At 40.8% G+C, this 24346-nt stretch overlaps 1 protein-coding gene across 1 annotated transcript; it reads left to right on the top strand.

Annotated features, from left to right (window-relative positions):
• Window positions 1-630: 630 nt before the first annotated feature.
• LOC113348409 (pathogen-related protein-like) lies at window positions 631-24064 on the top strand. The gene is made up of 3 exons (XM_026592172.1): window positions 631-697; window positions 1965-2264; window positions 23880-24064. The coding sequence occupies exons 1-3, from the start codon at window positions 631-633 to the stop codon at window positions 24062-24064; spliced, it is 552 nt and encodes a 183-aa protein (XP_026447957.1).
• Window positions 24065-24346: the final 282 nt, after the last annotated feature.

Raw genomic sequence — 24346 nt, 5'->3', positions numbered from 1 at the left:
TGTACTGAATGGTTACAAAGATAGTCGAGTGACTTTAGAATATACATAGGTCTGCGGAAATAGGTGGATTACTTACTCTTCCTATTTCTCTCTCCTATATTCTCCTCTCATTACTCTCCAAAATGGTATGTCCCTTCTCTCTTAGTGGAGAGGGGTATTTATAGGGAAGGAACGTGGGTCCCATCTATGAAGTGCCGTTGTAATCTTATCTTCTTGTGCTTTGTGCCTATTACGCAGAGATCTTCGGTATATGCCGCAGCCTGAGCTTGAACACGAAGGGTTATCCTCGCTTCTTCCACGAGCTGGTCGACACGTGTATATCTCTTTGGTATTTAATGCGGATATATGGATGTCTGCTCGTGTCATACAAGTGTCTCTTTCTCTGGTCACATCTGTGTCAGCCAAACTTCCTCTCGGTCGTTGATCTGGGATCTTCCTCGGGATTGGGTGCGTTAATATCCAAGGGGCATTATCTGGTGCTCCTCTGAGCCATCATACCTTTGTGGTCCTCTGTCCCTGACCGTCAGATCTGCTGACCGATGGCATCTTCTGATGAAATGCTTGCTATCATGTTTTGATGTCTCGCTTCGCATGCCTTTCACGTGTCTCTTTCTGTACACGTGGAGGATGATGAAAGGTGTACATACACAGGACATTAAAACTATCAACCCAGAAAAATTCAAGTTATTTGTTAATGGTAACACCTACATCTTTCATTTTAATTTTCATTTTTATACTGTACTAGCTGGTTACTTGGGAGGTTGGTACTACACTAGCACCGGTTCGATCGGCTGTGTGTTTGCTACCTATCCTTATTAGACCGACCGACTGGAGGGCCTGAAGGATCGAAGGGAGAGAGTCACTTTTACGACCAATTATTTTATAAAATGCAGACCAACGAAAATGCAGACTAAAGAAACCGTACAATTTGGTAAAAAGGATTGCAAATAGTTACTATTAGAAAACGGAAGATACCCCTCCCATATTTTAACTCTTTTTTTCCTATAAAGTAACGAGAAAGGGAAAATAGGTATTAAACATTTTTATAAACCGAGGATGAAAGCCAAATAGGTATAAGATGTTTTCGTAAAAAACCAAAAATGTCCCTCCCTTTTAATCTAATTACTTTCAGGGTGTTAGTCCTCAAGGGAGTTGGGTGTAGTTGGGTTTTTTCCCGTTAGTCGTGGGGGAGTTCAAAGGAGTCTCTCAAAATCCCCGTTAGTCGTGGGAGAGTTTAGAAGAGTCTCCCAAACTTCCTAGAAAACCCTGTTAGTCATGGGGGAGTTTGAAAGAAACTCTTAAACTCCCTGTTAGTGGTAAAAACTAGAATGCTAGGGAGTTGGGGTTTTTTGGGGAGTTCTAGGGAGTTTATAGTGTATTTTTGCCTCACTCCAAATCTCTCAAAAGAGTAGAGATTTTGGGGGAGTCTCTCAAACTCCCTACACTCAAAACACCAAACTCTCTCAAACTCCCTATACTCTCTTACACTCCCTCAAAATCCCCAAGATTCAAAATACATTAAACTCCTCCCAACTCACTCGTGGACTAACCCCGTGTTAAACTCTTTATGGATCCTATTCTTTTAAGGGTATAATTGGCAAATAAACTAAAATATCACATATCTAAAAATCTATGCCTTGGAATTTTACAAGTTTTATCTCGTTGAAAAGATTTTAAAGAGATCTACACAATAAGTACGAACAATAATATTAAATTTAGAGTTTTTTACGAAAAATTCGGAAATATTTATAACAAAAAATAATATTCCAACAAAAAAAGGATATACAACATGTTATGCAATCAGCGGTGTTTCGTTTTTCATCGGTCGGCGCTCCCCGCCGTGGGGATGATGTTCTAATAGACCAGTGCAATACCGGAAGTAATTAAGTATCTCATGTAGTTGACATATAGAAAACAAATGTAAATCTTTTATTTTTCACCGCGAATTCGATTCTGTTATGTAGGAAGAGAGGGATTATCAGGAGAAGAGGTCCTGAAATTAGGGAGTTACACGGCTTTGCTGAAAACATCTTTGTCCGAGGAATTTCAGTACTACAAAGTTGATGAAGAGAGCTTTGAATCTTCTCATGACATATTTAGATCAGCATTCCCTCGTGGTTTTGCTTGGGAAGTTATTAAGGTCTACTCAGGGCCACCTCTAATTGCTTTTAAGTTCAGACACTGGGGTTACGTGGAAGGTCCTTTCAAAGGTCATGCTCCCACTAGCCACAAAGTCGAGTTTTATGGCTTGGGCGTTCTCAAAGGTAATGAATTACCCGAACTGCTTTAATTTAAGATTTTTTCTATTCCCTATCCCCATTTTTCCTATATCCCATCTTCCTCACAATTTCTAAAATCACTCCACTATTCAATTGTGATTTCCCAATCTCCAATCTCCAAATGTCAAATTTAATTTGACTCTGACCATCTTATTTACACTCATATTTGTCTCCTCTATTTTCCCTTTTGATACAAACTCAGGAATTAGGTTTTCACGATAAAAGAAAATCCCGACAGTTAATGATATTTTTCTTTTCCTAGTCGAACACTAGACCTTCTTCAAATGAATCAGTATCTGATGGTTGATGACGTGTATTCATCTAATGTTGGTCGATCACTAAAACCTACATAATTTTGAAGACGACCAAGTTCTTCACCAGTAGATAATACTCCCTCCGTTACATTTTAATAAAAAAAGTGAAGTGAAATGGTCCCCATGACACTTGTCAATAAAAGAAATGAGGTGAAATGGTCCACATGACACTAGTCAGCCAAAGAAATAAGTGAAATGGTCCACATAACACTTGTCATCAAAAGAAATTAAAAGAAAAGTGGTCCCAAAAAATTAAAGTAACATTTGACTTTCCCAATTAGGAAACTGATCTATTTTTTTGAAATATTTATTTATAGAAACTAGCCTATTAAAAAGTAACGAAGGGAATATATAGTATGTTACAGCATGACTATAGGTTTAATATCTTCACTAGCTATACATTATCCTTTCTTGTAACTTGATCACCAATCCCTCCATTTGATATGTGGTGCAGCAACAATACTTTCATCCGATAAATATATTTTTTTTGGTACTAGAAATTTTATTTTCCTTGATGGACAGTGTACAGATCTCCAAGTGTACGTGATATATACAGAGCCATATACAACACACATTCAAAAAATCAAAAGTTAGGTTTAGTGTTATTACATATTCTTCTTTATTGGTTTTGATTTCCACGATTCCTTAATTTTTCTGGGAGCACCTTTAGATACAAATTCAGGAACTAAACTGAAAAATAGAAAAGAAAATGGTGATGAACCGATGGTGGCGGGTTGCAGAAAAATATAGGTGGTGGTTGGTGGGAGGATGAGACGGAGAAGAAGAAATATTTCAGTTTGATGTTTATGGGTGTAAATAAATATCAAAAAGACGGTACTTAGGATGTATAAAAATTATTTGGGTGGTATATAGAATACTTGGGGATGGGATTCATTGGAGATGAAAATAGGAAAAACGGGGTAGGAAATAGAGAAAACCTAATTTAATATTGAATGAAAGTGGACGCAGACAATGATTTGTCTTTCTCCTTCAAATAGTTTTCAAACATACCAAGTACCAAGGGATATTATTATGTTTTCTGCGCATGACTTGTAAGAGCCAAAAGCACTAAATTGCAACCTCAAATTTGCTTTTTATCCCTGAGAAGAGAATCTTCTTCGGTCTTGGACAAGAGAATCTTCTCGTTTAATATCCCTGAGAATTTCATACCGATTCTTTCGTCGGATGAATCGTTCCGATCTGCTAACTCGGAATCATTCCGAGTCTTAGACGAAATGGAACCTGGTGCGATGGCTAATCTCGATGATGGAATAGAACCGGAAAAGTTGGTTCCGGTTCAGAACCATTTAACACCTTTAGAGTCTTTTGCCGACAATTCAATTGCTAGAAGGTTATCCTTTTCTTCACCTGTTTTGGGTATCTCTTAAATCCCTAATTTCTCCATCAGTGCCTATAAACAACGATGGGTATTTCTCAAATTGCATTCATCATTCATCTAGTGCGTCATCCTCATTGCATACTCCATTGACTCAGCCAAGATCAGCTTTTAAAATTTCAGTGCCCGATTTTATCTCTTCTTCTTCATCGGAACATTTATGTTCAATCCCTTCACGGCAAGATTGTTGAAATTAATCAGTACGGTTCTAAGATAGCTAATCATCGATCAAGCTCAAGTACTTATCAACCAATTCCCTTCCCAGATTTAGTCCATTCACAGCAAAACGAGGAGACACAGGTATTTCAAACTGAACCCTCTAATTTAGCTTACTCAGAAGTGCTTCTTGTTAATTTATTTAGCCATTGTTTCTTGTGATCCATGATTGTTTGTTCTCTCTTTAGTTTTTTTTTTTCATTTTAGTACTGCTAAATAGTGAAATTTATTTTTCGACATCCTTAGCAGAGAACTTAGATATAACAATGAAATTAGCAGCCTGGAATGTGCAGGGATGTGGAAACCCTTTCACAAAAAACCATCTTAAACAAATTATAGATATAGATAGACCTGAAATTCTCTTTTTGTCAGAAACAAAATCTCAAAGACACCTAGTTAAATCTCTTTAGAAATATTACCCTAATATCCACATTGTAGACCCAATTTGGAAAGCAGGAGGTTTAGCATTATCATGGGTAGACGGTTTTGCTTTTGAAATAGTGCAATGGAATACTAACATGATTAATATATTAGTTCAGACAAATCATGAGTCTAAGAAATGGCTTCTAACTTGCTTCTATGGAAGTCCATATCCTCATAATAGACACATAACTTGGGATTTCCTACTAGAAATAGCTGAACAGGTGGAAAGAGAATCCACACCTTGGATCCTACTAGGGGACTTAAACATGATCTTTAGTCAAGAAGACAAAATTGGAGGACTACCCTTCAAAAAATCTGATAGTGAATACTACCAAAATATTTTAAACAATGTTGGTTTGCTAGACATAGGCTTCTCAGGGTATGAATACACTTGGAACAATCATAGAGAAGGAAATGCTAATATACAGGAAAGACTAGACAGAGTTGTATCAAACAATGAATGGACTAAAAAATTTCAAAACTATGAGCTAAATCACTTAGTAGCTCTGGGTTCTGATCATTGCCCAATTTCCCTTAAACTGGATACCTCTGTTTTCAATCACAAATTCACTTTCAAATACTATGATACATGGCAAAAAGAACTGTCGTGTATTCAAACCATTAAAGACACTTGGAAGCACCCTCTAATTCAAGATAATCCATCTAATACTCTTAACTCTAATATAAAAGAGTTATAACAGAATTTAGACTTATGGAAAAAGAATATTTTTGGTAAACCAACAAAAGAAATTAGGAAAATTTTACAACAGATAGATAAGCTTAACAATTCTAGTCATGTGTATAGAAAAGAAGAAAAAATCAAAGATAAACTCTTCATATTAGAAAAACTTTATGACATTCAAGAACCAATAGCAAAACAGCAATCAAGGGATAACACAGTGCAGTTAGGAGAAAAAAATACAAAATACTTTCGTACTAAAACCCTCAAGAGAAGGAAATGGAATAATATTGAGTGCCGTAATAAGAGCAATGGAGTGCCAACTTTTAAGAAAGAGGAAATTAGACATACGCTGAAAGAATACTACTCTAACCTTTTCACTGAGGATAACATAATTTCTTCTGAGAATATTAATCTTTTAACTAATATTACCCCCTCCATCTCTGATACAGATAACTCAATCCTAAATGCAATCCCTACAGCTGAAGAAATTCTGACAGTCCTTAGGAAACTAAAACCCAATAAGTCTCCTGGTCCGGATGGATTCCCAACAAGTTTTTCCAAAATGAATTGGGACATTGTAGGAGAACAGGTAACTCATACAATACATAATTTTTTCAAAACTGGGGAGTTAGATAAGGAATTCAATAAAACCTTTCTTTTCCTGATACCTAAAAATAGACATCCCAAAGACCCTAGCCAGTTTAGACCAATAGGATTGTGTAATACTATCTATAATATAACAGCAAAAAATTTAGCTAATAGACTCAAACCGCGTTTAGACTCCATAATCTCTCCGTTTCAAGCTGCTTTCCTATCAAACCGACAGATATCTGATAATGTTATAATCTCTCAGGAAATTATACACTCTTTCAAAAAAAAGAAAATTAAACACGCTGGTATGGGAATAAAAATCAATATGTCAAAAGCCTTTGACAGGGTGAATTGGGATTTTCTCCTAAAAGTTTTAAAAAATTTTGGGTTTAATCAAGCCTTCTATAATTTAATCAATACCTGTATATTTACAACTTCTATAGCAGTTCTGTTAAATGGTTGTCCAGGCGAGTTTTCAAGCCTACTAGGGGACTCAGGCAGGGTGACCCTTTATCCCCATACCTCTTTATTATATGTATGGAAATATTCTCTAGAAGCCTAGTAGAAGCTGAAAAAAACTAGAAATTCATGGAATCAAAATAACACCAAAAAATAGTCCAATATCTCACTTGTTCTTCGCGGATGACTGCCTTTTATTCATTAGAGATGACCTCAAGGAATGTCACAACATTCTTCGCCTCATTGACAACTTCAGTAAAGTCTCAGGCCAATTAATTAACTTTGATAAATCAGAAAAAAAAATTAGCAAGAAAGTTCAGCCTAAACACAAAAGAATGATTAGTAGAATCCTAAAGATCAAGCATATTGATTTAAAAGATTCATACTTAGGAACACCTCTATTTTCAGATAAATTCAAAATAAAGCTTTTCGAAAACATTATAGAGAAAATGGAGCAAAGAATTCAGAAATGGATAGAAAAAACTCTAGCACAAGCCAGCAAAATGATACTAAACAAAGCTACCCTGGCAAACTTAGCTACTTATCAGATGAGCTGCTTCATATTGCCAAAGAAAATAACAAACAAAATAGATGCTATTCAGAGAGATTTCTGGTGGGGGAAAGAAACTAATAATAAAGGTTATTATCCAGCCTCTTATTCTTGTCTCTGTAAACCCATCCATAAAGGGGGACTAGGTTTTAAGAATGCCCATAAATTCAATTTAGCTCTTATAGCCAAATTGTCTTGGAGAATTCTAAAGGAACCTACGGCTCTTTGGGTTTCTCAACTTAGACCTAGATACTTCAAGAAAACTTCTGCTTTTAGAGCAAACATTCCAACCTCTAGTTCTTGGATTTGGAAGTGCATCTATAAAGGAATAAAATTAGTGGAACAAAACAGTATACGGGAAATTGGAGAGGGAAACAAAGTTAATATTTGGGTGGATAATTGGATTCCTGACCTGGCAGAGAACCTTAAGAATGACAAGACTACCCAAAATACTTACTTAAGTCTGGTGAAGGATCTTATAGACATCAATACTAGAAGATGGAATGTTTCCCTAATTCACTCTTTGTTCCCTAAACACATAGCTCTGAAAATCTGCCAAATAAGACTAGGAAAAGAAGACACCTTGAGATGGTTACTTACGAATTCAGGGAACTTCACAGTCAAATCCATGTACAATAAGCTACAAGAAAAAACCATAAACAATTACAATTTAGGACAACCAGATGCCATCTGGAAGAAATTATGGTCTCTTAATATCTCCCAAAGAATAAAAAAATTTGCTTGGAAATGTCTTTAGAATGCTGTTTCTACTAATAGTAAAAGGGCAAGATTTCAATCTGATATCTCCCCCTCTTGTGCCTTTGGTTGTTGTGAGATTGAAACTGTTGAACACATCTTCCTTCACTGTAATTTTGCAAAAGACGTTTGGGATACTGAACCTTGCCCTGTTGATACACATTGCAATGCAAATACTACTTTCCTAGAAGTTTTCAAAGAATGGTTAGGAAAGGACAGTGACATTATTAATATAGAAATCATACTAACCATAATCTGGTTCATATGGAAGGAAAGATGTAATAGAGATTTTGATGGTCAACATCAAACACATCAGCAAGTGGCACTGAAAATATAAAGACACTTAGCTTACTGGCATAAGGAAAAATACCTAGTTCACAAAAAAGACTCAATGATAGGAAACAATAAGAACATAAAATGGCAATTTCCGGCACCTGGCCATAACACACTAAATTTGGATGCTGCTTGGATCTCAAGTAGTGTCCCAGCATGTTATGCTATAATCTTTCGAAATGATGCAGGTGGTTTCAAGCATGGAAGAGCAGGACCTATCTCAGCAACTTCACCAGAAGAAGCGTAAGCTTTAGGATTTCTTTATGCAGCAAAATGGGCTCAAACAAAGAATCTGTCAGACTTTAGTGTGGAGGGCGATTGCAAGAATCTTATTGACTATCTGAATGGAGGATTATTTCAAATCACATGGTAAAACCAAACTATTATGGATGAAGTTAGACAAGAATTTTCTTTTTGTAACAACTTTAAAGGCTTTTATTTTAGACCTAGAACAACGAACATGGTAGCTGATACTCTAGCCAAAGAGGCTAAGAACTTTAGAACTGATTTTGAATGGAGCAACAATACTCCTTCTTGTATTCTCAATGATCTAGAAGTAGATAAATCTAATGCCAGGATCCTTGAAAAAGGCCCAACACTAGATGGCTATACTCTTCCTGTTGTAAGGGTTACTAACTCCCTAAGTTAGTTTGCTTTTTATGAATTGTTAACTTTCAAAAAAAAAATTGCTTTTTTATCTTAGTTATGGTTCAGTGTATATGTAGCCCATACCTTGTCCCGTCATACACTTGCCGTCTTGAAATATTACCATCCTGACCTCACACATTTAGAATCATACGCTTGCGGCTTGCCCATCTTGAAATATTACCATCATATCCTTACATATTTAGAAACACAGCTTAACAACTCACGACTGCTGACTGACTGCGCGGTTTAAGGTATATGGTATGTGCTCTCAAGGCTGCCAGGACAACAACATGTGCCACCGTTTATTAGCCTACCCCATGGGGAAAATGATCTGATGTTTTAAACTTATGGGGTGTGAACACATAAATCACGTGGGATTTTAGTGTTCACAAACAATGTTCGCACATACTAAAAACTCTTGACTTAAATGGCACATGAATAAAATAAATGATCCTATCGGTTCATCGACTCAAAGCCCTCGGGCTCATCACTGCCTAGTCGAATAATATCAGGAAAATGATCGCATGAAGAGTAAGACTACAAATACGAACACAAATACGAATCATAAGGGATATGCAATGAATATAAAAGTGCTGAAATATAAATAAGATGGAGATTTACGTGGTTCGGCACTAAGGCCTACATCCACGGAGGTTGGTGTTTCACTATGTATTGAATGTTTACAAAGACGAATGAATTTTGAGTATACATTAGTATGCGGAAGCAGGGGATTTACTTACTCTTCCTATTTCTCTTTCTTATGTTGTCTTCTAAGGATTATGGATTGGTCGACCCCTTCTCTCTTAGTGGAGAGGGGTATTTATAGGGTTGAAACGTGGGTCCTACTTCTGAGAAGCCGTTAAAACCTTATCTTCTTTTGCTTTGTGTCCATCACATAGAGGTCTTCGTCCTTTACAATGCCCCCTGCGTTCCATGCTTGATCACGAAGGGTTGTCCTCGTTCGTATTATGGGTTGATTGACACGTACACTGCTCAGAGTGTTTAATGCGGGTAGTTGAGACGTTTGCTCGTGTCAGACAAGTGTCTTCTTCCCCTGTCACATCCGTGTCATTCAGATTTATCCTCATAGTTGATCTTGGCTCTTTCCGGGGATAACAGAAAGTAGATCTTTGGGGGCTATTTGGTGCTCCGCAGTAACATCATACTTCGGTACACCTTAATTTTCTACCATCGGATTATCTGGACGAAGATCTGATGCTGATGGGACATGCTTCTTGGTTGTAAGCATGTCTCATCATGTTTTGATGGCTTGGTTCGCATGCCTTCCACGTATTTCTTCATAAACACGTGGCTGATGGTTAAATATATACATACAATCTGCCCCTTTTCTTCTGACTTGGGTATTAGTGTGAGATTAGAAGAAAAATAACGTTACATATTCCTCATCTCTCTCCTAATAACTTCCCCTAAATATTCGGGCACGTTTCCCAACCCATGTAATAACTGCATTCTTAAAAGGAGGGGACGGTTACGGTTCTGCTCCCAAGCTTATTAATAAGAGAGAGAATGTGAAAATTTTCTAGAAATAACTTTCATTCTCTCCCTGTCAGTCTTCATATATTTTTTCAGAGATTTTTGTTCTTTCTCCTTGTTCTCTAGCTATTAACTGCTCTTCTCTTTTCATTGATCACGTCCTGCTCCTGATTCTTTCTGATTCTTCTGCCCTTGCCTGTTCGTTGGTGTTCGTCTTCTTCTTTGTGGTGCTGTGAATTCCTTCTATATAGGTATGGGGTTTTTTCACTTTTTCTACTGTTGATTTGTCCATCTTCCACTATTTGTATCGACTTGTTTATCTTCTGCTGCTGTAACTTGTTTGTTTTGTGATGAAGAACAGATATGTCGAAGCATATATGCTTGCCCCTGTTCTTCTTTACAAAGCGAATAGGCCAGTATTTTGATTGATTGATTGTTCTCTAGTTTTTGGGTTTTTGGGAGAGACTAAGATGAACTGTCACTTTATGGGTTTTTTGATCTTTGGTGGCCCCCTCGTATTCACCTCTAAACTGTTTTTGTGTTTCCTCGTAGCTATGTATGATCGTCCGCGGGTTCCTTACTTGACCCCGCCGTCTAGTCCGCCAAGATCCCCTCCGCGTAGAGATTTTGAAAGATCTCTATAAATCTTCGCAATCGGATCCTCGTGGTCATAGGGTTTCATCTTCTTCTGGTGCGAAGGCTTTGCCTACTAAGAAAGGGGATCTGCCGAAGGGTCCTTCTGGGTCTAGGTACGCTGTTAACTGCGCTCCTTCTCGTCCTCGTGAAGATCCTAGGAGTACGCAGGCTCCTCCCTGTGATGATTCTAGGAGTACGCGGGCTCCTCCTCCTCGTAGTGAAACATTGGATGTTCCTCCCCTTCGTTCCATGGCTCCTCCTTTAGTGCCCCTGCAGAGTTCTTTGCCTCCTCCTCCAACGGTTTCTTTCAAGGGGAAGTACTCCAAGGGTACTACGTTGAAATCTAATCCTCCTAAAAATCTTCCTTTCAAAAGGAAGGCTTCATAATTGAGTCTCACGTCGGATTCCGCAGACGAGGAAGAGGCTACCCCGTGATACGCAGCGTTTCAGTTGGTAAGAAGAAGGTCACTTTCAAGCATATTGATCTTGAGATGTTCCAGGAAAAACATGAGCTTCAAGCCTTTGAGGTTCGCTTCTATGCCCCTGATGATGATATCACTTACGAACTCCTCTCTAAGTATCAGTTTGATGAGTTCCATCTGTTGGCTACGGTTGGAGCCTTCGAGGCGGATCTCATGTTTCCCCTGTATAAGTTAGGTGACTCCTTTTATTATGATGTGCTGGCTAGTCGCGAAGGTTCTTCCACAAACACTCATAATAGTTTCGTGTCGCAATTGTCTGGGAATTATCTTCGTGCACTGAAGGAATGTTATCTGCGGAGCAAGGGGGAGACGATGATGACCTGCTACGTTCCAAATCCTGCTGAGAGAGAGTGCTACACTCCTCAAAATTTTAATAGTTCCTTTAGGGATTATGTCAACAGTAGGAACCGTAAACCGTGGAGTGTTAGTGTTCGTAACATTGCTGCTCCTCGGGGTGAAATTCGTCTTTTGATTGAGGTGAGTGATGCCAAGCTGAAGTATGTTCCTGGCACTGAGGGATCTGCTAAACGGAAACTCTTTCCTGCTCGTGAAAGGATTAAGCGTGATGATGATTATGAGTGGCATGCTACTGTCATTGAAATTGTTGGCCCTTGGGCTTACGGTTGGATTCCTGGTCCGCGCGGTTGGCGTCCTTCTGAAAACAGCAAGCCTAGTGAAACTCCTTCTGCTCGTTAGGGAGATTTCTGTCCTTGGCGTCTGAATTTTTCGGGCATGAATTTTCCTTACGCTCTTGATGTCGTTGATGGAGATGAGTAGGAGGGTTCCGGTGCTACCCTTCCACCGAAGAGTGCTGCTACTGCCAAGGTACGGTTTCTTCTTATATTCTCTATTCTATTTGCCCTTTTTTTTCCTTGGTTGAAAAAACATTTTTTAAGTGAGGGAGAAAATGAGCCTTTGTTGGGACGTGTACTGGTTTGTAGGTGTCGAAGAAGAAGAAAATTGGACCCAAACAATCTTATACTGTTGTGACCGGTGAGGCTGAGGTTTATGAGGAGGTTACTAGTCCTGTGAACGAAGGGTTTGTTGAGGATGAAGAAATGTACGATGTAGAAGAACGCACTGATACTTCTCCTCCTGATGACGAGGGTGGTAATGGTGAAGAAGAAGTTGCCGCGGGTGGTGATGGTGAAGAAGAAGTTGTCGCGGGTGGTGATGGTGAGTCTGAGGGTAATATTACCTCAGGTGGTACTGGCGAGGGGGGATCTTCCCCTGTTGGCGATAATACTGGTGGTGTGGGTACTCTGCCCGTTATTTCCCCTGAATTTTCCTTAGGTAGGATATATTCCGCAGGGGAATCCTTTGATGTAAACGTTGTCATGGGTCTTGTCGAAGACTTCTCATTGCTTTCCCCAAATGATGATCGGGATGTGCTTGGGAATCTTGGTAAAGAGGGTGCTACTGGTCAGCAGGCTGAAAACGCAGGTGGTTATGCTGAGGGTTGTGATGTCGAAACTTGCGCGGGTGAGGAGATAACAACCAAGGAGAAGTCTGTGGTTGAGTCTCCTTCGGAGGATTTCCCTCACTCGTTGATGCCTGAAGGTGAAGATGCCATCTTGGCTTGGCTTAAGAAGAAGAATCTGATGTTCTTCTCTAATCCTGTCCCAGTGGTCACTGGTGAGAAGAATTCCGACGCTTATACTCGTCAGATGATGCAATTGTCTTCTGAGGCCCGCCTTGCTGAGATGTGGGAGAAGAATCTGAGAGCTTTGGAATCTTACCTAGTGGTTGACCCTCCATCCTCTGTTGCTGATATGATGGCCATAGCTGATGGATACCAATACGGTTTTCCCCAGCAGCGTGTCTTAGAGGTAAATCCTTGTACTTTTTTCTTCATGATATCCGAACATTGTATTCTTCGTGATATCTGATCCCTTCGGTGTAATAATGTTTGTTGTTTGTGACATAGATGATGAGGAGCGAACATTGTAACCATGTTCTATACCAATTCTTCAAAGAAAAGTCTTTAAAGTTGGAGGCCAAGCTTCGTCATAGAGAAGAGGAACTGTCTGCGGCTAAAGTGGAAATAAATGAACTGAGAGGCCGTCTTAAGGAAAAAGAACGGCTGGGTAACGCTGAGAAGATTCTTCGTTCAGAACTTACTGTAGTCCGCAATGAATTGGAGCAGACTCTCAGAAATGTCTCGTCCCTCACAGGTTCGTATTTTACCGATCTTTCACTCCTCGTGATTCCCTATTTGCACTTTGGTGTTCTGTGTGATCTCCCCACCCTATCTTCAGTGGGTGGAATCCCCGAGATGATATGGCTTTGGAAAGAAAGGGAACGACAGAAATCCCGTATTGCAGAGTTGGTGGGTAAGTTGAAAAGCGAAGCTGTAAAGTGGAACGCTCGTGCTGATGAGCACAACGCCTTAGCAGCTGAGTGGCGTGAAAAGCGAACACTAATATTTGATATGCAAAATAAGTACAACCATGACCGTCGTATGTTTAATGGTACGCTACTATGGACGCGTGATAACCTGCGGGAAGCTCGAGGACATGCTTCATACTTATAGGCTAGAGTGCGCCTTTTGGAAGAAAAGTTACGATAGGCTCGTTCCTTCTTAGGCCCCCGGGGTTAGGGATAGTATGCTGCGTCTTACCGAAGAAAGAGATAATGCTAGGGCTGAGGTCGGCGCTCTTAGTAAAGCCCTAGCAGCGTCTCGAGCTGATGTTGCCCGCCAAGTGGAGTTTGAGAGAGATCTTGAAGTAAATGTGTATCGACTCCATAAAAGGATGGGGGAGATGAATGATGAAGTCAACCATCTTCGTCACTTGGATTCAATGAAGTAGTTAGACTTAGATGCGAGTCAATTTGCTCTTACAAACCTTCAAATGGATTATAAGAAATTATCCGACGAGTATGACTTTCTTGATGAGGCACGGGACGCAGTTGTTAATGAGTATGAAGAGACTTCGGCTAATGTCGAAGGTATAACCTCGTTTTATCGAGTGTGATTCTGTTATTTCTTTGTTTTAACCCCTTGGTATTTCTTGTTTTCAGCGCTCGAGGGACAGCTTCACGCAGCAAATAATGAGCTTAAAAAAGCTCAATCTGCCTTAGTGCAGCAGGAGGGACAAACCAACTATTTCAAAGGGCTGGCCGCATCTCGTGAGGAAGAAGCAGAGATTGCCTCCAAAGAGGCGTAACGCCTATCTTCATTGTTGTCTCAGGCCCACCAGCGAACCGTTGTTATCACATATAAAGCTCGATGTCAGTTAGATGAGGAGACCAACAAATACCTAGACAAGATTGAACTTGATCTTAAAGCCGAACATGGTCTTGTCAAGAATCATCCCCGTCGTCCCCCACCGGCGCCCTTGCCTGGTTCTTCTAGGCCTTCTTCAGGTGGTAGCGTACCTTCATCTCGCAAAGACAACCCTGCTGATGGAGCTGTATCGTCCAAGTAGATTTCTTTTATTAGTCATAGAAAGTTGATCCTTGTTGATTATATAGTTTCGGATAATTTTTTGATGTGTTTCTTGCTTTATCTTATTTGCTGAACTTGTAATCAACTCTTTATGAAATGGATCATCCTTTTGGCATACCTGCGTTATCAATTCATTTTTATTTTAAGTATTGTGAAGCGTTAAATTAGAAATAACTTGATTTGTAAAAAGTTAGGAGTGTTTGGGTGCGACACTGAAGGTAAGTACCTTCGTGATCGTCTTGAGACCTGTCACCCCGCTGGCGAATCCTGGGCCAGAGGATTCCCAAACGGTGGGGGACGAGGCAGCATTCTAGGATATGGGATGCTTATTTTAAATATTTACATGCACCCATTCCATCGACCCGCTTCCTTGAAATTGGTTGGGTATCTCTTTCTGCTGGGTGCCTTCCCCATGGTCTTACACTCATAGACACTGATAGGGGAGCCATGAGATATTGTATATTAACTACTTTCCCCAATATTGCTAATTTATTATGTAATGTACATGCATTCACCCAGCGGGCCTTTTGACCATTTCGTTTGCTTGAAGATTTTGCAAAAAGTTTGTTTGATTGATAGGTTGAGGCCTGCTACTCCTCGTCCAGAGATAGAAACATGTAGAGCGGTTACGCTGCCTTCTTCTTCTGGTATTATTCACGCAGATGCAAAGCTGCGCTGCTCCTATGGGTAGTACGGTTTGAGCCATTTAGCATTCCAAGGGTGTCGGAGGACCTCTCCTTTCAGATTACGAAGATAGTAGGAACCGTTTCCCGAAATGTCGTGTATTATAAAAGGTCCTCCCCATGTAGGCGCTAACTTTCCCCATTTCTTCTCTCGTTGATACCGGGGGATTGTTCTTAGCACATACTGCCCTTCTACAAAATTTTGAAGCTTAACCTTTTTGTTGTATTCTCTCGCTAATCTTCGTTGATAATTTTCCATCTTTGGAAATGCTGCTTCCCTCCTTTCTTCCAGGTCGTCCAGTCTCTCTAACTTCATGTATGTTGTGAGATTTTTCTCCCATGCTTCGGTCTTTGTGGTTGGCATGAGGATCTCTGTTGGGATGACTGCTTCAGCTCCATAAGTGAGGAGAAATGGGGCTTCCCCGGTGGCAGATCTTCGTGTTGTCCTGTATGCCCATAATACATTGTGTAGTTGCTCACACTACCGCCCCTTATGTTCGTCTAATTGCTTTTTGAGGATAAGGGCGGGGGTCTTGTTAGTATCTTCCTCTTGTCCGTTGCTCTGAGGGTATATGGGGGTGGACTTGTTCTTCCTTATTTTGAAAGTGTCGAAGAGCATGTCTATATTCTTCCCCTGTAATTTGTTTACCATTATCGGACATGATTTCCGCTGGTATGCCGAACCTGCAAATGATGTTTTGGAATATGAAAGTAAACACATCCACGTATCTGATTATGGCTAAGGCTTTAGCTTCCGCCCATTTACTGAAGTAGTCTGTGGCTACTATCAAAAATCGTTTTTTCCCTGAACCTTCGACGAAAGTCCCAACGATATCTATGCCCCATTTTGCAAATGGCCACGGACTATCCACAGAATTTAGCGTTGTTGCTGGCGCGTGTATATTTTTGGCGAAACGCTGACATTCTTCACATCGTGGGGACATTCTTGCGGCATCTTGTATCATTATGGGCCAGTAATATCCTTGCATTTTTTCTTTGTCGGCTAGTGATCTCATGCCGCTACGATTCCCTGCGTCACCATAATGGATGTCGTTTAGAATTCGATGCCCCTCTTTCCTGGATAAGCAACGTAGTAACGGTCCGAGGAAAGATTTCTTGTACAAGACCCCATCCCGAAGATCATATCTTCCTACTTTGGAGAGTATTTTCCTGGTTTGTTTATGATTCGCGGGTAAGGTTCCATCCTTGAGAAACGCATGAATCACCATTCTCCAATCATCTTCGTTGCTGAAATCTTCGTCTTGATTTGCTCTTGACAGGATATCTTCTTCGTCGAAATCGTTATGGATGTCTTCTCCCACCTGATCTTCGATATTTTCTTCCACTGTATCTTGATTGGTAGCAAAGGAGAATTGTGATGCAATTGAAGGCTCGTATACCCTTGTTATTTTGATGGCTTCGATATTCTTGTCCTTTAGCATGGATGATATATATGCTAGGGAATCCGCGTGCCTGAGATATCTCCTGCATAAGTGCCTGAACTTGATGTTCGGAATTTGTGATGCCAATGTTTGGACCAAGGCCATGTAAGCTGAGAGGGTGTCGTCGTATACATTGTATTCGAACCCTATTTGTTGTATGACAAGCTGTGAGTCACTTGTCAGTCTTACATCAGTTACCCCCATCTCTATTATCAAGCGGAGGGCATGTACGACTGCCTCGTATTCGACGATGTTGTTAGTATGCTCTTTGAATTCTAACCTGAGTGCCGGTACGATCCTTTCTCCGGTTGGGGTGGTGATGACAATGCCTAATCCCGCCCCTTCCTTATTTTTGTAACCATTGACGAAGACTTCCCATCGTCTTTGGCTCGTGGGTTCGAGGACATCAACTGGATCCTTGTTTTCCTCGTCAGCTTCTGGTATGCCCCTAATCTCTTCATCGTTGTCCAGGGGGAGGTCTTCTAAGAAATTCGCCAATACTTGGGATTTTTGGGAGTGTTGAATTTCATGGATGATGTTGAATTGGTCCAGGTGGGTGTTCCACTTGGCTATTTTTCCTACTTTCCCCGCGCTTTTGAGGACTGCTTCCAATGGTGCTTTGCATGGGACGCGGATGAAGTGAGTTAGGAAATAGGTTCACAACTTTTGAGTATCCCACACTAATGCCAGGATGAGTTGTTCGATCTTCGTGTAATTCCTTTCCGCAGAATTGAGGGTCTTGCTGACATAATAGATAGGTTGTTTTATCTTCGTATTGGTTTTGACTAGCACTGCGCTAACTGCGTCTTCTGTCGCTGCTATGTACAGCGCCAAAACCTCATCGGGATCAGGTTTTTATAGGATCATAATTAAAGCCAGGTATTCCTTGATTTTTTGGAAGGCTTCTTCACACTCTGCGGCCCATTCAAACTTACTCCCTTTTTTGAGAATATTGAAAAATGTTTGCATTTTTCCGAGGATCGGGCAATTAATCTGCCCAAGGCTGCTAAGGATCCATTGAGCTTTTGCACTTCTTTCAAATTCTTTGGAGATGGCATTTCCACTATGGCCTGAATCTTTGCGGGGTCTACCTCAAAGCCCCTTTTTGTTACCAGATATCCGAGAAATTTCCAAGAGGTGACACCGAAGGTGCATTTTTCTGGATTCACTTTCATGTGATGTTTCCTCATTGCTTCAAAAATATCTCTCAGGTCTTGGTGGTGATCTTTGCGCAGCCTACTTTTGACGAGCATGTCGTCAACGTAAACTTCCAGGGTACTACCAATCCATGGCTTGAAGATAGCATCGACCATTCTCTGGTAAGTTGCCCCTGCGTTTCGAAGTCCGAATGGCATTCTAGTGTAGTAATAAATGCTGTGCGGGGTGTAGAATGTCGTGTGTTGTTGATCTTCTTCTGTCGGGGCTACTTGGTTGTAACCAGAATATCCATCCATGAATGACAGCTCTTCGTACCCTTCCATTGCTTCAACCAATTGATCTATGCTCGGTAGTGGACAGTTGTCTTTTGGACATGCCTTGTTAAGGTTAGTAAAGTCGATGCATATTCTAACCCCTCCGTTTTTCTTAGGAACGATGACCATGTTCGAGATCCATGTTGGGTACTTGACTTCCTTGATGAAGCTTGCTTCTAGTAATTTTCGGAGCTCTTTCTCTACTGCCTTATGATACTCCGGTGCAACTTTTGTTATTTTCTTCCTGAAAGGCGGCGTGTCTGGTTTGATGCGTAGCTCGTGTTGGATTATTTTTGGATCAATCCCCGGCATGTCTCCTAACTTCCAGGCGAATACATCCGCGTATTCTTTAAGTAGTTTGGTTAAGGAAGCTTCTCTTTCTTCGTCCATTATGGTCCCTATTTTGATCATCTTCTGATTTTCTTCCGTTCCTATGTTGATTTCTTTTACGGGCTCCACTGGTATGAACATCGGCTTTGGGTCCCCAAGGACAGGGACGTTCTTTAATTTCTATTTGGTATGTTCCTGCTGTTCGCTGGCTGCTGAAGTACTTTCCTCTGTGTTAAGAATATTATCATTCTTTGTCAAGCCCTTACCCGCGGTTTCCTTGAGGAACAGGTCTATGGCCTTTTCTTTCGCAGCTTCTTTGTTTTTGGTCCTTCGGGTTTTTCGCTCCTCTTCCTGTTCGTTGTTAATACGATCCTGAGTGGCCTGGCACTCCTTTGCAGAGACTCGATCTCCCTTGATTTCCATTACTCCCTCGGGTGTAGGGAATCTGAGATATTGGTAGTAAGTTTCTGCCACTCCCTTGAGTTTGTGTACCCATTTTCGGCCAATAATGGCGTCATAGGGGGATGGGGCGTCTACCATGCTGAACTGTGTTTCTACCTTCATGGGACCGGCGTTCACCTGCAACACGATGTCTCTCAATGGCTTTGTGGGCGCTCCGTTGAACCCGTAGATGGTGTAATAAGAGGACATCATATGCTCATCATTGAGCTTCATCCGTTTGAAGGTGTCGTAGAATAGAACATTAACTGAGCTTCCCCCGTCGATGAGGATCTTTTTGAGGTTACATCCGGCCACTGGTGGTGTGAGGACCAAGGGATCGTTATGGTCTTCCATATCTTCTTCGATATCTTCAGTATCGAAGATGATAGGTGCATCCATCCACTCTTCGTGCTCGTCCACCTCTACGCCATCAATCTTATATAACTCGCAGTGATCTTCGAATTACTTTCTTAGCCTCTTTCCTATCTGTGCTGTAAGTGAGGGTCCTACGGCTTCGGAACACGAAATGGTGTTGATTGTGCGGTTTCCCTCTGGAAGTTGGACTTGCTTGGTTCGTTTGGATCTATCCTCGGTGACTTCCTTTTGTATGTATTGCTTGAGTTCGCCAGCATCAATCAACTTTTGGATCATTATTTTGAGGTTTTTGCATTTCTCGGTCTGGTGACCATTGAAGCAATGACACTCACAGTAATCTTTTGACTTCTCGGTCCTTGAGGGTTGTTTTCCCTTAGACCATAGCCACTCAAAATTTTCCCTTCCTTTGATCTCTCGCAAGATCCGAGCGTAACTAGCATTGAGCTTCGGATAAACCTGATCTTCGAATTTTCGATCACCTTTTTGTCGATCATCTCTTCGTTCCTTCCTATCTTCGTGCGGTCGTTCCACTGAGCTATTCCTTTTGGACCCGCTGGTTTGTTCTGCGGAATTGGTACGGTGAGACCTTTGCGTTTGTGCCCTCGGGTTCTCACGCTGGATTTCTTCAAGACGAGCATACTTCTCAATAATTATTCGAAGATCTCCTTCTGTCTTAGATACGCTTCCGTGGATCTCAACAAACAGTGGACTCATTCGGTCTAATCCCCATTTGTAGCAGTTGATGCTTACTACGGGATCTACACTCCCTATAGCTTGGCAGATCTTATGCCATCTGTTGGTGTAGTCCCTTGTATTCTCCTTGTAACCAATTTCCAGTGAAGAGTTTATCCATTCCGGTGTTGACAACTTTGTTGTACATGTAGGTTCTCAAGAATTTCTCTGCGAGTTGATCGTAGGAATTGATGGAGTCAGGTGGCAGGTTGTCAAACCAAGACAAAGCCGACCCCTTCAGACTTGATGGGAAATACCTACAGAGGACGGTGTCGTTTTGACTCCATCGGGCTAAGATGCGATTATAATACCGGATATGTGCCGTGGGATCACTGGATCCGTCATAACATTCAAAAGTTGGGACAGGGCACTTCAGCGGAATGGGGGTGTTTGCCAGGCGATGAGTTAGGGGCGTGGAGTTAGCCTCTTTCATCACCTCTTCTAGCCTTACCCCGCCTTGTCTGGCTTTTCACTACCTGATCTCAGCCATCATCTCATCACGCAGCTCTTCCATTGCACGGTAATGTCCCACGTTCTCGTGCTCAGTTGAGCGTTTCTTTCTTCGGTCCTCATTGTCATAATAATCTGAGTCTTCGGCGGCATAATCCGGATCAGATGCATTGCTTCCCCTAGCGGCGTTTGCTAGGATGATTCTTCGGTCTCGATTAGGCTATGGTGCCTTAGAATTTGCTTCATCCAGTTGTTGGATGGTTTTCGTGCTTTGGGCAATCCTATCTTCTAAGTATTGATTCTCTCTGGCCAGCAGAGCTACGGCATCTGCGTAGACCTGCTGGCTCTTCTTCAATTCTTCGAGCTCTGCCATCAGTCGATGGGACTGGTTAGACCCCTGATTGGGAGTTCCTGCTTGTACCCCTACGGCCATGGTGCCCCCTTCATCTAGTGTGTGTATTAAGGGTGGTAGAGGATCAGCTTCGATTGTTGGTATCTCCAAGTTTGGTCCCCTCGGTTGAGTTTCCACCCGCGGTGCTAAAACCACTGATATAGTTTGATTCTGACCGTTCGTTGACGGATTTCCGACGGCTGGCGGGTGTGCGGGCTGATGTGTCATAGATTCTGCCACCCCTTCTCTTTGTTGATGGACTTGGTTTATAACCAAAGTTTTGTTAGCTTCTGCAGCCTGGAGGGCTGCAGCAGTCGCACTGCTCTTCGTCGCTGCTGCTTTGAGAGCCGCGGTTTCAATGGAGTTAGTGTTCATAGGTGAGGTGATTTCCGCAGCATCCTGCCTCTGATTAGTTATCTTACCTTTGTCTCCTTTCTGCTTACTTCGGGTCATGACCGGGGTAGTCCTCGGTGTTTCCTTTGATGAGGCTTTGGTTTTTCCTGCCTCTAGTGTCTTTTACATCTTGGGTCCTTTCTGCATAGGGGAATTTCAAATAAAGAGAACCAAAGATATCCACGTGGATCGGGTTAGTGTCATTCGTACCCGAAAAATGTGTGGAATAAAAAGTGTTTACCTTAAGAAAGAAATGAGTTGCCCGAGGGACTTAATAAAAGAAAAACATAAAGACTTCAACGGTCTTGTTTTCGCAATACAAATCCTCTAATAAATAATCATGGATCTATATCCGCAGCGAAGATAAAAAAATAGGAAATCTTTTGAAAAGGCAGATCTGTAGCGAAAACTCGTGAATTTGATTATTAAGTCTTTTGCTTAGTTTAAAATACGCCGCACATGCAAATCTGTGATAGATAGTCGTGGATTTGTCTGCTTTGAAATGGTGTCCCTGAAGATAAAGACCATAAACCCAGAATAAAAAAGGTTTTGAAAGCACGTTGAAGCCTTAGTATTAATTGGCTAATAAACAAATAAGTGCTGCTAAAAATAATAGAGCACAGCCATAATGCGCGTTTAAGGTGAAATCACATGATAAGATAAATCTTTTACCAGGACAAAGTCCCTGTTTCTAGCGCCAGATTGTGAACACATAAATCACGTGGGCTTTTACGTGTTCACAAACAAGGTTCGCACATACTAAAAACTCTTGACTTAAATGGCACATGCATAAAATAAATGATACTATCGGTTCATCGACTCAAAGCCCTCGGGCTCATCACTGCCTAGTCGAATAATATCAGGAAAATGATCGTATGAAGAGTAAGACTACAAATACGAACACAAATACGAATCATAAGGGATATGCAATGAATATAAAAGTGCTGAAATATAAATAAGATGGAGATTTACGTGGTTCGGCACTAAGGCCTACATCCACGGAGGTTGGTATTTCACTATGTATTGAATGTTTACAAAGACGAATGAATTTTGAGTATACATTAGTCTGCTGAAGCAGGGGATTTACTTACTCTTTCTATTTCTCTCTCTTATGTTCTCTTCTAAGGATTATGAATTGGTCGACCCCTTCCCTCTTAGTGGAGAGGGGTATTTATAGGGTTGAAACGTGGGTCCTACTTCTGAGAAGCAGTTGCAACCTTATCTTCTTGTGCTTTGTGTCCATCACGCAGAGGTCTTCGTCCTTTACAATGCCCCCTGCTTTCCATGCTTGATCATGAAGGGTTGTCCTCGTTCGTCCTATGGGTTGATTGATACGTACACTGCTCAGAGTGTTTAATGCGGGTAGTTGAGACGTTTGCTCATGTCAGACAAGTGTCTTATGCCCCTGTCACATCCGTGTCAGTCAGATTTCTCCCCGCCGTTGATCTTGGCTCTTTCTGGGATAAGAGAAAGTAGATCTTTGGGGGCTATTTGGTGCTCTGCAGTAACATCATACTTCGGTATACCTTAATTTTCTACCATCGGATTATCTGGACGAAGATCGGATGCTGATGGGACATGCTTCTTGGTTGTAAGCGTGTCTCATCATGTTTTGATGGCTTGGTTCGCATGCCTTCCACGTATTTCTTCATAAACACGTGGCTGATGGTTAAATATGTACACACATGGGGAAATACCCCATCGTCGTACTTTCCATCCAAACATGGTCAAGTGGCCAGATCATTTACGTAAACACTTATTTCGACAATTAAATACCCTTATATATCAATCAAGAGAGAGGATCCATGGACACTCTTAGATAGACAAGGTCGTACATGATTTGCGTCATTTTTACCGCAGAATCCAAACGATAATGAATTTAAGTCTAATATTTTGATGATATGTTCCTCTTATAAGACTTTACATTCCTATAAAAAATGAGCACAATTGAAGATGTATAAAACCACCATATACTCCTTTGAATATCAGTCGTTCAAAGTTAACTGTTGAAATTAAGATCGGTAAATAATGAGGTTTGTTATCTCGAATTGTGCTCATTTTGTATAGGAATGTAGAGTCTTATAAGAGGAACATATCATCAAAATATTAGACTTAAATTCATTGTCGTTTGGGTTTTGCGGAAAAAATGACGCAAATCATGTCTGACTCTAACCTTGTACATCTAAGAGTGTCCATAAATCCTCCTCATCCATTAAACATTATTGTATGAATTTTCCAAGAAGACGGGGCATTTTCCTGACGAGTAGGCTAATTTGAGGCGATTTCTCAGTGACCCTTTTTACTTTATGGTTAATACATGATATAATTACTTGACCAAAAAGAAATGAAAGAAAAAAGAAAAAGAGAAAAAGAATGGTAATCATATGACGCGATATAACTACATGACCCTCTTTTCTCTTCCTACATAGATCAAGAGCATCTTAATTTGTCATTAATTATGAGTCCTCGAACAGGTGGATGAAACTCTAAGAGCGGAAGACGTGGAGATCTATTATGACCCTGGGGAGCTTTTTGGAGGTCTACTCAAAGGACCTAAAATAGATTCTTCAAATTTATCACAAGAAGAAGCTAAAAAGAGTACTTCATCCACCAATGCTCAAGGCTGTCCTTCCCATAAGGAGGACTGAATTGTATAACCCCCTATAAGTTATGCATTCCATATTTAAACTTGCACAGCTCCCTTGTGATTATGTTTGTTTTAGAAGTATAATACTCTGTATGTTTGAGATAGGTTGTTATTATATGGGTTCGGATTGTTTGGCATTTGAAATATTTTGGGTTTGAAATTCATGTCTTGTTGGAGGCATACCTTATTTATCTGAGGCCTACCAGTAACAAATAGAAAAAAGAACGAGTTATTTTGGAGTGGTTTTTTTTTTTTTGTAAGTTAAAATGTATTCAAAGAAACT

The sequence above is a fragment of the Papaver somniferum genome, chromosome 1 (genome assembly GCF_003573695.1).
Source record: "Papaver somniferum cultivar HN1 chromosome 1, ASM357369v1, whole genome shotgun sequence".
NCBI lineage: Eukaryota > Viridiplantae > Streptophyta > Magnoliopsida > Ranunculales > Papaveraceae > Papaver > Papaver somniferum.
Note: the sequence above shows the minus strand (reverse complement) of the source record. Positions and strands in the feature narration are given on the sequence as shown.

Coding starts and splice junctions, on each gene's coding strand:
- LOC113348409 (XM_026592172.1), top strand. CDS start 631: ATGAAAGGTGTACATACACAGGACATTAAAACTATCAACCCAGAAAAA. Junction 698..1,964: donor ATTCAAGTTATTTGTTAATG/GTAACACCTACA, acceptor TCTGTTATGTAG/GAAGAGAGGGATTATCAGGA. Junction 2,265..23,879: donor TGGCTTGGGCGTTCTCAAAG/GTAATGAATTAC, acceptor ATTAATTATGAG/TCCTCGAACAGGTGGATGAA.